The sequence below is a fragment of the Barbus barbus genome (genome assembly GCF_936440315.1).
Source record: "Barbus barbus genome assembly, chromosome: 13".
Taxonomy (NCBI): Eukaryota; Metazoa; Chordata; class Actinopteri; order Cypriniformes; family Cyprinidae; genus Barbus; species Barbus barbus.
This window is the reverse complement of record NC_136741.1, coordinates 15287581-15304559: the sequence shown is the minus strand read 5'-3', so window position 1 is coordinate 15304559 and position 16979 is coordinate 15287581. Positions and strand designations below refer to the sequence as shown.

Genomic DNA, 16979 nt, shown 5'->3' with positions numbered 1-16979 from the left:
GGGAGGTACACTGACCTTAGAGTGAAAGCTTTTGCTGCCAGGACAGTGAAAGACGGACGTTCATATAGGCTACATAAGATACACTGCAGACATGGAGCCAGGATCAACTGTCAGTGGTGTGCGGAGCCAGAGGGTTTTGTGTGAAGAGGAAATTCGACCTGCAGTTATCATAATAAAGGAAGGAAAGATTCATAGCATTCTGCCTGATTCAGAAGCTTCAGTGCACACAGCTGGAAAGGTGAGCTAGACTGTGAGAGTGAGACATACGCCACCTGCTGGAGACCACAAGCACGGCAGTCCTCAGGTTTAAGCCATAACCACTCCTGTATGAACTGAAATGATTGTAGAAAATGTGGTCAAATCAATCTGCAAAATATTACAGTTTTATATTGTGACAATTTTAAATTTTTATAGAATATTTATGAAATATTTATAGCCTATATATACAGTATATTTGATAGGGAGAGCAGGGGAAGTTGTCACATAGACAATAAGTCGGTTTTTAAACACCATCTTCAAAACCTTCTTAATTTAGAATCGTTTATGAGAATTTTGTTCTTCAAACTAAAATACACTAATTAAACTAGCTAATCTAATAAGTAGTGTGTAAAAATGTGAATTCAATAAAATGACACTGGCATTCAAGAAAGGGTCAATTATATTAACCAAAAGGTTGAATTATGCTCTCATAACAAAGTTTTTATTTTATAAATGTATAAATTACAATAGCTGTTGGTAAACAGAATGATTTGATATTTATCTGTTACCTTTTATATTTTTTGTGGTTTAATGATTTTTGTTTCATAATTATTCAAATTTAGCTAAAAATGGTTATAAAATCATGTTTTTTGCAGTTTCCATTACAACAACCTGTACAAAGTAAACAAATATCTAGAAAAATCAATGTGTGTTCAATTAACTGTGTTATTGCCTAGCACGGTCACAGTTTATTTTAAGGTCCATTTCTCACTATTAAACCATTAACTGTGACTTTTGCCTCAATAAACTGCTCATTTGTAAGTAAGTAATTTGTTAGTAAGGTAGTTGTTAAATTTAGGTATTGGGTAGGATTATGGATGTAGAATATGGTCATGCAGAATATGTGCTTTATAAGTACTAATAAACAGCAAATATGTTATTAATAGGCATGCTAATAAACAATTAGTTAATAGTCACAAGATCTTATTTTCAACAACAGCCTGGCAGGAGAATTAAAATCTCCTGGAAGCTTTATTTAAAAATATTTACATCCCTAACAAAACAAGAGTATTTTTCATCATTTTCAGGGTGTGGTAAGATGTCACTGTTTTAAATGTATTAATTACAACATTTGTTGGTCAGTAGATTAGGTTTGATATTTATTTTTAACATCCCTATTTGCATCCCTAACAATCTAATTAAACCTCAAACATTTTTCATTCCTGTACTAAGTAGACAGCATCTTTCTAACAGGTAGTGGATGTGGGGAACTGTCTAATAATGCCAGGTATAGTGGACTGTCATGTTCATGTTAATGAACCAGGCCGTACCTCCTGGGAAGGGTACTGGACCGCCACAAGAGCAGCTGCTGCTGGAGGAGTCACCACAATTGTAGACATGCCTCTGTGAGTATAGACTTTCAAATTAACATTCAATAATAAGGACTAAACTGACTTTTCTATTATAATGGATGGCAGATCTGTAGAAGTCTATGAGAAAAGAAAAATTATGATTCTTCCCCACTCCGTTGGATACTGTTTAGAAATAATATGATTGATAAATAGTTGATAAATAACATAAAACTGACACTATGATTAACTCCTGGGACACAGAAACAGCATCCCACCAACTACAACTCTTAGAAACTTTCATGGGAAGCTGTTTCATGGGAAGCTGCGTGCTGCTATAGGACAGTGTTTTGTAGACACAGCATTTTGGGGAGGAGTCATCCCTGGAAACAAGGTACTTACAGTACATACTGTACATACTGCACAAACTACAAAATACATTTCAGGTATGTTTAACCTTCTAATATTCAAGTATTGTCACTCAATATTGGGAATGCACTATCTAAAGGTAGATATTAACCAAAAGGTTGAATTATGCTTTCAAAACAAAGGTATTTTCTCATAAATGTATGAACTGCAATAGTTGCTGGTAAACAGAATGCTTTGATATTTATCTGTTACCTTTTATATTTTTCACATTTTTGAATGAATCTGTTGCGTAAATGATGATACCATAATTCACTCCAAAAGACATCAGTTGCATCAAGATATGTACTGTATATGACACTTCATAGGAACTAGGTCACACTACGCAGATTCATACTAAATTTTGCACACTTTTTTAATGGTCGCAAAGTACATACTTCTTCAAAAGAAGTATCTACTCAAAGCGTATGCGATTTCGAACGTAGCCATTAACTCGTTTCATTCTGGTATAAAACAAATCAGTTGAGTACAACCCGAATTCCGGAAATGTTGGGGACGTTTTTTAAATTTGAATAAAATGAAAACTGAAAGAATTTCAAATCACATGAGCCAATATTTTATTCACAATAGAACATAGATAACATAACAAATGTTTAAACTTTAACATTTTTACAATTTTCTGCACAGGTCTCAAAATAGTTGGGACGGGGGCATGTTTACCATGGTGTAGCATCTCCTCTTCTTTTCAAAACAGTTTGAAGACATCTGGGCATCGAGGTTATGAGTTTCTGGAGTTTTTGTGTTGGAATTTGGTCCCATTCTTGCCTGATATTTCCAGCTGCTGAAGAGTTTGTGGTCGTCTTTGATGTATTTCTTTGTTTAATCATGCGCCAAATGTTCTCTATAGGTGAAAGATCTGGACTGCAGGCAGGACAATTCAGCACCTGGACTCTTCTACTATGAAGCCATGCTGTTGCAATAGCTGCAGTATGTGGTTTTGCATTGACCTGCTGAAATACACTTCTTGGGTGCTTCTGGACCATGTTCACATATGGCTTCCTTCTTGCATGATAGAGCTTTAGTTGGCATCTCCAGATTGCACGGCGGATTGTGTTTACCGACAGTGGTTTCTGGAAGTATTCCTGGGCCTATTTAGTAATGTCAATGACATAATCATGCCGATGAGTGATGCAGTGTCGTCTGAGGGCCCGAAGACCATGCACGGGCATCCAACAAAGGTCTTCGGCCTTATCCCTTACACACAGAAATTTCTCCACTTTATCTGAATCTTTTGATAATGGTATGCACTGTAGATGATGAGATTTGCAAAGCTTTTGCAATTTGACATTAAGGAACGTTGTTTTTAAAGTATTCCACAATCTTTTACGCACTCTTTCACAGATTGGAAAGCCTCTGCCCATCTTTACTTCTAATATACTCTGCCTCTCTAAGACATCCCTTTTATAGTTAATCATGTTACAGACCTGATGTCAGTTAACTTAATTAGTTGATAGATGTTCTCCCAGCTGAATCTTTTCAAAATGTCTTGCTTTTTCAGCCATTTGTTGCCCCCATGCCAACCTTTTTGAGACCTGTAGCAGGCATCAAATTTTAAATTAGCTCATTTAGTGGATAAAAGTGTAAAATTTCTCCATTTAAACATTTATGATGTTCTATATATTCTATTGTGAATAAAATATTGGCTCATGTGATTTGAAAGTCTTTCAGTTTTCATTTTATTTAAATTTAAAAAACATTTCTGGAAATTGGGGTTGTAAATTATTCAATGTTTTACTCCAAAAGACATCAGCTGTCTCCAAATATGCATTCTCCATACTTCATGCATACTGATTCATACTGCACGCATACATCATACTATATAACATACTTTTTAAGTAAGTACTTATTCAAAAGAAGCAAGTAGCTATATTTACTTTAGACACAGCTATCTACTTGTTTGCTTCTTCAATGTATCAGCGTTTTTGAAGGCATCGGTTGAGTAAGTGATTCAACGATTCACTTCTAAAGATGGTCACTTTTCACCAACTACTGGTGTAAAAATGTGTTGCCAAAATAACAATATTTTCTTTGTTTGTCTGCCTGCCCATCTGTATCTGTTTGTCCATCTCAGTTGGAGCTGAGGCTGATGGTTCAGGCTGGTGTTGCTGGATTTAATAATAATAATAATTAGTTACATTTATATAGCGCTTTTCTGGGTACTCAAAGCGCTTTACATAGAAGGGGGGAAATCTTCTCAACCACCACCAATGTGCAGCATCCACCTGGATGATGCGACGGCAGCCATATTGCGCCAGAACGCCCACCACACACCAGTTTACTGGTGGAGAGGAGACAGAGTGATGAGGCCAATTAGTGCCGGGGTTACACCCCTACTCTTTTTCAAAGGACATCCTGGGATTTTTAATGACCACAGAAAGTCAGGACCTCAGTTTAACGTCTCATCCGAAGGACGGTAAGTGCTTTCTGATTCACAGTGGAGTGGATGAGTTTCCTCATGTGAGTGATGCTGATCTGCATGCAGCTATGACACAGCTCCAGGGCACAGGAAGTGTTCTGCTGGTGAGAACACTTCCTGAGAACACAATCTCATTTTCTGCTTGCCCCAATCATTTCAATCTGATATCTGATTTCATTAAACATTTCTGCAATAATGAGTACCTTATAATCAGTACCAATGGTAAAATTATGCACAACTGTTAATGTGTCAGATTAACTGTTAATCTAGTCAGACATAAATTATTATTAGGGATAATTATGGAAATATGATTATGGAACTTAAATGAATGAAACCTATTTGGTTTAGTTTTTAGATGGAGCTTGAGGCCATCCTCACCGTCACTCAGCTCTGCTTACAATATTATTATGTTATGATGAGACCATTTAGAATGAAGTCCTCAAATTTTGATTATCTAATAGCTGCTTCTGCACACCATGGGTAGCTAATTAAGATGAGTTGTGAGAAGGCAGCATTTTCTGTTCTTATCATCAGAGTAAGATGCCACATTGTGCACCTGTCATCAGCCCAGCCTCTGGAGCTCATCAGGGCAGCAAGAAAGGCTGGAGCTCCACTGACTGTAGAGACCACCCATCACTACCTCAACCTGTGTGCAAAGAACATTCCAGCACGTGCAACTCAGTTTAAATGCTGCCCCCCGATACGAGACACAGCCAACCGGGTATCGGCAATATGCATTACAGACATTGACACAGATTCAGGTTGACAGAAAAAGCTGATCAACAAAAGTTGGTCTTTATAATATTTTTGTAAGATTTACACTGAAACTCGTTAAAGTAATTGTTGACCTTAAAATGAATTACTTTCTTCTGTGGAACACGTCATGTAATTTTCCCCATGCAATTACAACTGATGAAGACTGGAGCTTTTAAGCATCAAAAAGGATGTTAAACCAACGCCATAAAAGTGACACTTGCACTATATTTCAGTACAATATAGCTTTGTGAGAGGAACAAACTGAAATTTACTGATATTCTTTGCCTCCAGTCTCATCTGACCTCTTGGAACCATATCAGTCTTATTTGTGAATACATTTTGACCACTTTTGTGAACTGGATCAACAGATTCACTGGCTATGTTCAGACTGCAAGCAAATCAGTTTTTTTTCTCAAATCAGATCTTTTCAGGCAGACTGTTTGCATTATTAATTGCAAGTGATCAAATCAGATTTGTGCACTCACACATAACCAACTTATTTGCATAGGTTACCTTGATTATGACGCAAGCGTTTTTGATGAGGCTTTCATAACAGATGCAGGAAAAATGGAGGTGCATAATCTTGATCTCCAAATAAGCGCCCTGTCGAGTCGCAGTGTAGAGCTTCTCTTTCACACAAGAAAAAGTTGATGGAGGAGAACTCCTTTTGAATATAGTATGAATACTTTTGTGCGTCCAGACTGAGACACATCTGTAAAAATCTGATTTGAATTACATTTCAACCCACCTTCATATGTGGTTTGAATCAGATTAGAAAAAAATATATATATTTTATGTTTGTTTGTTTTTTGGCTGTACTTTCAAAAACTCATCTGGATAATATCTGGATATGCAAATGATCAGATTTTTGCAGACAGTCTGAACAAGGCCTATGAAAAGAGAGTCAAAAAGAATGATTCATTCACAAATCGGACATCGCTTATTCTCTAATACATTCCAAAAATATTATCATATGTCTTTAGAGTAATTGTAATATAGAACACAAGCCATGTGGAGTTTATTTACTTACTTATTTCATTTATTACTTTGATTATGGTGCTTTTGGATCCATTTTGAAGCTTGAAAGCTCATTACTTTAAAATTCTCGTTTTGTGTTCCACAGAAGAAAGTCAGTCATACAGCTTTGGAACATATTAATGACAGAATTTACATTTTAGGTGAACAAGTCTTTTTTGATTGTCCTATGAACTTCTACAAACCTTAATTATAGTGCATTCCAATTATAATCTATTATAGTCAAACTATAATCTGTTTCTTTTTAGGAGCAATTATGGTCTGCACTCAAACCTGGTGATATTGATATGGTTGTGTCAGATCATTCACCATGCACACCTGACCTTAAGTGTTTAGACAGTGGGGATTTCACACAGGCATGGGGAGGGATCTCTTCTCTGCAGTTTGGTAGGCTGTCAATGTACTTATATGCTCATGCACTCACATGATGTTCAAAGTCCTTTGTGAGGCAAACAGTGGTCCACCAACAATTTATCAGATTAATGATTAACTAAAACAAACGTTTAGGGATCAAGACAGAGTCCCAGATTGGACCCAGCTTTTTTTTAAAACACTTGTACGAATAAAGTATATGAACTTGCATTTAGCATGGAATTCTGCCTCGACCGGTCATAAAATTTGACCTGAACAAAAGACAAACACAGTAAGATGAAAACAAATTACAAATTAGTGCTCCACAGCACTATTAGCGAAATTGTTTAAACAGATGAAACCAAAGCTGTTTGCAAAAGATTTACAACGCTAAGGAGAACGACACAGCACACAAACATCAACATCTCAACCTAACCATCATTTTTTGGAGCTACTTTGCTAAATCAGGGCCTGGATTGCTAGCTATCATTGATAGAAAGCTCAAGCACAAGTTTATCAATACATTTTGCTTGGGAAAGGACATTTGTCTTCCAGTTGAAGCTCAACAGAAGTTGGGTGATGCAACAGGATGACCAGAACGACCCAAAGATCAGATGTAAATCAACAACAAAATGGGTTCAGCAGAAGAAAATAGGCCTTTGGATTGACGCTGAGGAATTATAGTGCAGGTCTCATCAGTAATTACAGTATCTGTGTAGGTTATTGCTTCCAAAAAATGTTCACTTACTTTTTCCACCTTGAACTGTATATTTAAACCGTGAATTGTTGGCTGTTATCAAGTTTTATGGCCGAATGAATTTGTGCAGAAGTTCATGGTATCGTAAGTGAAATGACCAAATACAAGAGTGTTCGTCAGGTATTTTGAGTAAGCAAAGACCTGAGAAATGTTTCTTATGGCATTACTAAAATTGTCATTCATGTTTACCAACAGGTTTATCTTTGTTCTGGACATCAGCTTCTAAAAGAGGTTTTTCATTTTTTGACGCAGTAAGACTCTTTTGTAAAGAGCCAACTCTGTCGCCTTGACGACCAAAAAGGGAGTCTCATTCCAGGTCACGATGCAGACTTAGTCATTTGGGATCCAGAAAAAGAGTTTAAGGTGAGAAAGACAGGGATTCACTCAAGGGGGTTGATATTAGATCTAAACGACTGACAGCAAGATGCTAAAACATGCTTGAACATGCTTGCTGCTAAAATTCTGTCTTCCTCTATAAATATACTGAAAGCTTTTTGGAGCCTGCAAATTAATTCATATCATTCATTTCCTAGGTGAACGAAGACAACATACATCACAAAAACAAGGTAGGCTAAATTTTACTCAATGTAATTGTTCATGTATTAGTGTAGAGAACTTGTTTCTTTTTCACTCTTCCTTTCTTTTCAGTTAACACCGTACCTTGGCCTTGCTCTGCGAGGGAAGGTGAAGGCCACTGTAGTCCGAGGGAAGGTGGTTTACAGTCATGGCTCTTTCAGTTCTCAGCCTTTTGGGAAGCATCTCTTTATTCAGCACAAGGCACCATCCCCTTTGTAAACTAAGCACATAAAGCACATTACATTCTCACCTTACTTATCACTGTTAGTATGAGCTATGGTAAAAATGGTATACTGTGTGGCATGTCATTTTAGAGTACAATTTATTTTAACTGATTGTGGAGCATTGGGTATATTCAACTAACACTTAGTTGTAACACTTTGCACAAACATTACAAACAAACATGAAATACTGCTACTACTACATTTTAGAATGAACCTAATATTTTAATATCTTAATGGGATAGTCCATTCAAAAATGTGCGTCCTCTTATATCGTTACAAACCTGAATGACTTTCTTTCTTCTGTGGAAGATAAAAGAAGATATTTTGAAGAAAGTTCAGTTTCATGGAGTATTTGCAAAGTCTATAGAAATACAAAGATGGTTCACTCCTATACTTATGAACAGGAGAAACTACAACATGCAATATGGCGGAATAGTCCCACCTTCTATATGAAAGAGCCAATCGCTGATTGGTAAAGTCATTGTGTCACTGCACTGCAGCAGCAGTTAGAAGGGCCGCTTCCCATAGAAACCTGAAGCTACACCAGCCAATGCGTAGGTGCAGTCATAAGCATATTTTAGGCCGGTTAAGCCTAAAAAATAAGCTTTTAAATGCTATTTGAGCATAATAAACAACATTCAAGGGGTAGTTCATTTCAGATTTTGTTGCTGATTTGAAATATGTAATTTAATTGCGAGTTCAGCAAGCAGTTTTTGAGATTTCAGGATTCCCCCATTCATTAAGATAAGACTTGGTCTTGTATGAGCTGCCCGGAAGCGTTGCAAATATGGCCACTGAGTGAACAGACTTTCCTTGAAAGGGACTTTGGTTTTTGGAACATGTCATTAAGCTGATATGTTTAAAATTGTTCTATAATTTGTTAATGTACATAAATGTTAAACACATTTTTGAGCCATTTAAAATATATGTGTGGTCTCTTAGACCCTCAAAATAAAGAGTTTACACAGAATAGAATTTTATGCATTATAATATAAATTTCTTGACATTTTCATTCAATCAATTAATAATTTTTGTTAATGAATACTGTTAACATATGTCGTGGAAATTCCCAATACTAATCTGACTTCACCACAGACAATTCAAACAACTACCAGTTGTTAATATAATAACTACAGTATCTCGAGCTAATTCCCTGAATTCCCTGAATACTTACAATACAATACAATACTTCCCTGAAGCATGGTGACGGCGTCCCATCAAGAAGCTACTATCACTACCTCAATCACACATGAGCACACAGGTCTTTAGCATCTATACACTCTCACCGCCCTTCTCAGCTGTATGCTGGTCCAACACAGGATCTTTAATACTAACTCCGAGTATTACAACCTCAGCCCGAGGACAGCTCTATAGTCTTCCAACACTGCCACTGTCTTTGCGGTGGTCTTTTGAGCGTAGGATCTTTAGTATTTCTATTCCTCAGTTGCGCAGCATACGTATACCAGACACCACTCCCAAGTTGCTCTTTGCAGGAATGAAAGTTTATTCACAGCCGGCAGCCCATTGGTCACAACCACCAAGAGAGACTCTCTGAACAGAAGGATACATGAACATTTATAACTTGTAGTTGAGTAAAAATCAATGTCACTCAAGACTTAGAGAGTAATTGGTTATTCAGATCTGGACATTGGTTTGTCATATGACTGTTCTACTGTTTTAATAATTTAATAAAGCACATAATTATTTAATAAAGCACTTTTTGGGTAAGTATTGATTATAGAGACACACTCTTTGATCTGAGCATCCTTAGTCTGCACTTTTCTGAACATGTTGAACATGCCCTTTTGACTCCTGAGGCATAAAATAAATACATAAAATATTTCTATCACACATACAATGTTGTTACTGACCAAGCTCTATTTTAATTGTAGGTTTCTTCAGGAAATAATATAAGTAATTAATGTTTAACCCAACTCAAAAGAATTAATGTTTAACCCAACTCAAAGAAGGCTGTGAAATCTGCATTGTTAATCCTTTTGATCTTTAAAAATTCACAAAAATCTAACCTGTCATTGGATAATAAGAATTTAAAATGGGGGGAAATATCATTATGAAATAAATGTTTTTCTCAAATACACGTTGGACACAATTATTGGCACCCCTACAAATTCATATGAGTACAATATCTCTGAAGTATATTCCCATTCATATTCACAATTTTGACTACTCCAGGGTGAACACAGGGATAAAAAGTACCCCATGTGTATAATGAAATATACTGCTGTATTTTTTATGTTGTGGGCCTATATTTCTGCTGGAGGTCCTGGACATCTTGTTTAGACACATGGCATCATGGATTCTATCAAATACCAACAAATTAAAAATCAATAAGTGACTGACTCTGTTAGAAATATTATAATGGGCCATGTTTGGATCTTCCAACAGTACAATAATCCAAACACAAACCTCAAAAACAACACAAAAATGGGTCACTGAGCACAAAACAAAGCTTCTGCTATGGTCATTCCAGTCCTCTGACCTGAACCCTATAGAAAATGAGTGAGGTGAACTGAAGAGAAGAAGCACCGTCATGGAGCTGTGAATCTAAAGGGTCTGGAGTGATTCTGGATGAAGGAATGGTCTCTGATCTCTTGTCAGGTGTTCTCTAACCTCATCAAGCATTATAGGAGAAAATTTAGAGCTGTTAAACTGGCAAATGGAGGTTTCAAAAAGTATTGAATTACCGTTAATTGTGGCCAATGTGTATTAGAGAAAAACGTTTATTTCATAATGATATTTCCCCCATTTTAAATTCTTATTCTCCAATGAAAGGTTAGATTTTTGTGATTTTTATTTTTAAATAAAAGATCAAAAGGATTAACAATGCAGATTAATTTTCACAGCCTTCTTTGATAATTTACCAAGGGTGCCGAAATTTTTGGCCATGACTGTATATATATATACATATATATATATATATATATATATATATATATATATATATATGTATATATGTATGTATGTATGTACACACACAATTTAAGGTTTTTGGATGTCAGTGGTCTTTAACAAGTTTGAATAGAAAATAGGAAAATGAAATGTTTGTTAATTAAACAGCTGCTATCACTGCTCAGCTGCACTGTTCAGTATATCAGGTCTCAAAGTGAGATGATTGGCCAACAGGTGAAAGGTTTGCTCACCGTTTACATGAGTTAACCATTGCCTCAGTCTGTCAGTGTCGCGACAGCATTATGTCTTCTCTGTCCGTTCTTCCACCGGAATGTCTGTTACAGCCTTTTCCTGTCCCCCAGCGACTTATGCTTGGACCAGGACCGTCCAATGTGCCTGCACGGATCGCAGCAGCCGGAGCACAGCCCATGCTGGGCCACCTGCATGCAGAAACCCTTCAGGTAATACAGTACACAGTGTGTTTAATAAGTGCATACTAGAGACTACTGACTTTTTAGGTCACCATTTTTATGACTCTTTACCATGTTGAATCATATTGGCTTAAAGGGATAATTCACCCAAATATTATAATTTACTCACCCTAATATTGTTCAAAACCTGTATTGTAACCTGGCATTCTCTTATGTGGAACATACAGTAAAAAATAAATTTTATGGGATTCAATTGTCACCAAAACAGTTTGGTTAGCAAATTGTCAAAATCTTCTGTGTTCAACAGAAGAAAGAGAGTCGCAGATTTAGAACAACATAAGTGTGAATTAATAAAAAAAAATAGTTTTTGAGTGAACTTTAAACCCTTTAAACAACTGCAACATACTGTAAATAGCTAAAATGACTTGAATCTGGCAAGTAACATTGTACCTGTTTAAGAAAATAAATGGTATAGTATCTTGTTAATAAGAGATTTTTAAAAGTAAATAACTTGTAGTACTGCTCAATAATTAATCGTGTTATAATCCTTATCTATGAATGAAATGAATTCATTGTTTGCTCATTTTGCTTTCAGATTATGAATCAGATCAAAAGTGGAATTCAGTATGCATTTCAGACCCGAAACCAAGTGACTCTGGCTGTGAGTGGACCAGGTCATGCAGCTATGGAGTGTGCCATCTTTAACTCACTGGAGCCTGGAGAGAGCGTCCTCATAGCCGTCAATGGCATATGGGGAGAGAGGGCTGCAGAGATAGCTGAGAGAATAGGTACAGATTCTGCTTTTACTAGAAAGCCTGGAGCTAAGAGTTATAGGCCTGGTTTCACAGACTGGGCTTAGACTAAACCAGGATTAGGCCATTGTTCAATTAGGACATTGAAGTAATTTTTATAAACGTGCCTTAGAAAAATACATTACTGGTGTGCATCTAAAGACAAAACAAAGGCACTGAAATGTTTTAAGATCAGTCAGTGCAAGTTTCTTTCAGTTGATACAGCTCAGATTTACATTTTAGTCTAGGACTAGGCTTCAGTCTTGTTTGTTAAACCGGGGGTTAAAGGTGATACAGATCATCATTAATTCATATATCGAACACTCTTCACCAGGTGCCAAGGTGAACACAGTTGTAACCTCTGCTGGTGGGTACTTTACAAATGAGGAAATTGAGCAGGTACAAATTATGTTTCAATTCAATTCAGTTTTATTTGTCACATACACAATCATACAGAGTATAACCTGCAGTGAAATGTAGGTATTGAGGAAGAAATACAGCATAACATGAGGAAGGGGGGGAGAAAAAAATAACCCCCAGACTATGCTCCTTTGGGAGTACAGTGTGAGAACAGGAAAAACACCCCAGCAACAAAAGCACATAATCAAAACAACATAGACACACGACTTTGCAACAGGGGAGGTAATCCAGCTCCGGCAAGCAGAACATCCGGTCCCACAGCCATTCTCGGCGTTGGTCACAGACCCGCTTGTCAGACTGGCGGTACAAAGCGGCGAAGGCGAGGGATCGGGGGTGGGGAAGTGAATGCATATCTGTATATATTTGCGTATGTGTATGTGTGTAAGAGTTTGTGTATTTGTAGGCCTGGACAGCCGCCACGCTGGCATTCAAATCAAGTTGTCTCAGTCCGCAGAATGTGATAGTGACACAGCAAGTTGCCATGGAGACAGCCTTGATCAGGACCCAGACAGAGTCAACAATCAGCAGGTGTCTGTGGAAGGGGGGAGGAACGCAAGAGCGTCTCACTGCAGTGCTCTTCCCGGTGCTGTTTTTCCCAACAGCGACCTTGACCAAGGCCAGTGCTGGTGTAGGGGAGCCGAAAGAAGATAAGATTGCGATTGTTTGGTCTTGGGGGCGAGTAGCCGCATTCCAATTTTCACGGCTACTCTCTTTGTCCATTCTGGTCTCCAAATCCATCAATTTTCCTTTGCAAAGCCGTGGCTTCTCCGTGATGGTATCCATATTGCGGTTAATAGTCTCAGTCTCAGTGCTGACCGCTCTGCCCACTGCTTCAATCATGACGGGCAGCCTTGTGAGGCTTTTGACAGCTGTTCCCGTTTCCTGAATTCTTCGATAACCCAGGGCAAAGCCTAATCCAGTCAGCAGAAGGCCTGTTATCATGGTTCCGAATAGGTAGATATCCCCCGAACCCAAGCTTCTCGTCGAGAATATGGTGTCAATTGCGTTGAGAGACCAGTTGATCAAATCCATGATTTTTCAGTTTGGAGAGCAGTGCAGAGAGAGTCTCTGAAGTATTAGACAATAGACGAGACGAGATGAGAGAGCAAAGCAGGGAAGGGAAGGTAAGGGGAGGAGAGGGAGAGAAAAATGTGTCCGCCTTCGTTGAGTGCCAAACGAGAAAAAAGATAACATTATACTTACATTATACATTAAAATTCATTAACCATTTATGTATTTACTACATATGATCAACCATGTTTGTCTCGTTTTATAGGCATTAGATAAATACAGGCCAGTGGTATTCTTTCTCACACATGGAGAATCCTCCACAGGAGTTGTCCACCCCATAGACGGCATAGGTGACCTTTGCCACAAGTGAGACATTTCTGCTTGAATAGAGTTGCTTCAAATTAAGACTCTCTATTAATAGCATTTTGCACCTTTTAGTACATTTTTACTAACTTTGTGGTCATCTATTTGATGTGGTACTCCTAAAAATTCACCTTTGGCAGGTATTACAGTCTTGGCAGGTAAAACAGGGGATAGAATTATTGATGATTCATGTTGGACTACACAGATTTGTGTCCAATAAATGCTGTCTAGAATGAGAATGTCCTACCCTCAATACCTTCTGTCAAGACTAATCCAGTTTATTATCATTAACTAAAACAAAAAAAAACAAATATATATATAATAATTACTTGAAATAAAATAAACTTTAACATCAAATATAAATGTAACAAACTATACAGACAAAGCTAATAAAACTGATAAAACTAAGTAAAATTTCAAATGAAAAAATAAAATCAACATATTTGCAAAAACTAATAATAGTATATCAGTGACACTAAAATAACATTGCAACTAACAAGCTGCAAATCATTTACATTTAAGTTAGCAGGAGCTTTTTATAATATGTGTGTGTTATTTGTATTTATAATTATGTATTACATAGTATGACATATTTATTTAGTTTTTTTGGTCACACTTTATTTTAAGGTCCAATTCTTGCCAGTAATGTAATGTAAATCATTAACTATGACTTTTTCCTCAATAATCACCTAATTTGCTGCTTGTTAATAGTTGGTAAGGTAGTTGTTAAGTTTAGGTAGGATTAGGGATGCAGAATATCGTCATGCAGAATATGTGCCTTACGCACTAATAAACAGCCACTATGTTAATAATAGGCTAATAAGCAACTAGTTAATAGTGAGAATTGGTCCCTACACTAAAGTGTTACCCTTTTTTTTTTCATTCAGGTACAACTGTTTATTTCTGGTTGATTCAGTAGCGGCATTGGGAGGTACTCCTATCTGCATGGATGAGCAAGGTATCACCACATTACATGCTCTGGCACTACAATCACTGCCTGGGGTCCATGATTTAAATGTACTTGTTGTATCACTAGGTATTGACATTATGTATACTGGCTCTCAGAAGGTTTTGAACGCGCCTCCAGGAACTGCACCAATCTCCTTCAGTGAGAGAGCATGGTGAGACAAAACAGCTTCAAGCCAGATTTTTTATTTTTTTTTTATTCAATATGTGACAAAAAAAAAACTCTTTTTTGACAAAACAGCCAGAAAATATTTAACAGGAGGACAAAACCAATCTCTTATTTCTTGGATATGAGCTGGTTGGCAAATTACTGGGGTTGTGATGACAAGCCTGTACGCACGTAAGAACCATTCATCACATTTAACAAGCGCTGATATAACAGCTCATTAAACACTGGAGGCCTCATTCATGTTAAGTTATAAAACAAAGTAATCCAAGATAACAGAAATAAATATGCTCAGACCTCTGAAGTCAATTCTCTATCACTAAATGATGATAGAATATTGTGCATATACTGTATGTTAAAGTTGCTGTAACTGTGCAGTTATCACCACACTGGACCTGTATCTTCTTTCTATGGTCTGCGTGAGAGTCTGGCCATCCTCGCAGAGACTGTGAGATCATATTCTGCACTTGAATGTGATTAGAAATGTGAATTTTGTAAAAAGAACATACGTTTACCATATATTTTATTTTTATAGGGTCTTGAGATCTCATGGAAACGGCACAAAGAGGTTGCAGAGTACTTCCATAAAGGCTTAGAAGAAATGGGCCTAAAACTGTTTGTGCAGGATAAGGTTGGCAGAAGAAGCCTCTAACATCACAACAGAGCTCACATATATCAAATTACGGTAACTCACATTAAATTTTCTGAAAACATCTTGTGTCTTATAGAAAGCAAGACTGCCAACGGTGACCACAATAGTAGCTCCCCCAGGATACGACTGGCGGGAAATTACAGGGTATATTATGAAGACCTATAACATTGAAATCTCTGGGGGTCTTGGACCATCTGCTGGCATGGTGAGAAGCTATTGGTTTCAATTAATCATAACTGACAGACGTCAGGACAACTAGCCGTTTCCAGTACATTGACATTGTGTGTTAAAGAGACACAATGGTCCGTAACTCTTTTGTTTCTGTTTTTTGTTTTTTTTTACAGGTTTTGCGTGTGGGATTGATGGGATGTAACAGCAGCAAGGCCAATGTGGATAAGGTGTTGGAGGCCTTGGCTGATGCTCTAAAACACTGTCACAAGAGCAGAGTCTGACAGCATGACCTGTCATCAATAAAAAAAAGTCCAGCATTTTAACCCTTTATCAGTGGTGTTCAATTATTTTTGTTGATATCCCTCCTTGAAGAAAAAAAAAACCTTTGCGTCCCTCCTTAAACCAAAAATTCAGTAATATTAATTTAGCTAACACTTTCAAATGTGTAAAAAAAAAAAAAAAAAACAGAAGCCTACAATATTAGCAGTTGTTACATTTTTACTGAAAAATTGCTATGAAATAAACATGCGTTTTCCACATTTTTATCGTTGTGTTTTTTTTAATAATCTGAAATAATGGAACCTTATAAGCAGGCATTTGTTCAATTAATTTCTGTATATTTTCCATTTCGAAAGAAAACATTTTAATTTTATAAAATGGCTTTTGCTATACCAATCCCCCCCCCCCCCCCCCCCTCCAGTGTTGCCAATTTAGCAATTTTGTTGCTAAATTTAGCAACTTTTCAGACTACCCTAGCAATGTTTTCTTCCAAAAGCACCTAGCAACTAATTTAGCCATTTTTAATTAGTACACCTAGCAGTACACACATCACGTGAATTGAGTTAGCTGATATTTGCAATTGTTCAATTTAATAATAATAATTGTTCATTTATGATACAATTTGTTAGTAGCTTGTACTTGCGATTGTTGATAGTTAGTACACTGTAAGAAAAATGGAAAAGAGACTAGTAATTTTCCAGGATATTATCCATTGTAACCCTGTCACCTAA

General features: G+C 36.9%; 3 protein-coding genes and 1 pseudogene across 4 annotated transcripts in view; 3 read left to right on the top strand and 1 right to left on the bottom strand.

Annotated features, from left to right (window-relative positions):
• LOC306879114 (kinesin-like protein KIF1A) overlaps nt 1-119 on the bottom strand; it is a 74771-nt gene extending 74652 nt beyond the window's left edge. Inside the window, exon 1 of the mRNA XM_079431830.1 lies at nt 16-119. The gene's annotated coding sequence lies outside the window, so the exon portion shown is untranslated. The remainder of the gene's footprint in view (nt 1-15) is intronic.
• Nucleotides 92-3779, top strand: LOC306879113 (allantoinase, mitochondrial-like; the record flags this gene model as incomplete). Its single annotated transcript, XM_079431829.1, has 4 exons — nt 92-238; nt 1453-1604; nt 1812-1941; nt 2821-3779. The coding sequence occupies 4 exons, from the start codon at nt 92-94 to the stop codon at nt 2893-2895; spliced, it is 504 nt and encodes a 167-aa protein (XP_079287955.1). The 3' UTR covers nt 2896-3779.
• Nucleotides 3780-4760: 981 nt separating this feature from the next.
• On the top strand, nt 4761-10543 carry LOC306879112 (annotated as a pseudogene). Its single transcript, XR_013785869.1, has 5 exons — nt 4761-5110; nt 6429-6567; nt 7484-7651; nt 7822-7854; nt 7937-10543. The product of XR_013785869.1 is annotated as an uncharacterized misc_RNA (transcript).
• Nucleotides 10544-11231: 688 nt separating this feature from the next.
• On the top strand, nt 11232-16507 carry LOC306878842 (alanine--glyoxylate aminotransferase-like). The gene is made up of 11 exons (XM_079431402.1): nt 11232-11459; nt 12025-12217; nt 12555-12619; nt 13917-14017; nt 14902-14972; nt 15051-15135; nt 15222-15320; nt 15525-15594; nt 15682-15777; nt 15875-16003; nt 16143-16507. Exons 1-11 carry the CDS (start codon nt 11301-11303, stop codon nt 16248-16250), a joined length of 1176 nt encoding a protein of 391 aa, XP_079287528.1. The 5' UTR covers nt 11232-11300; the 3' UTR covers nt 16251-16507.
• Nucleotides 16508-16979: the final 472 nt, after the last annotated feature.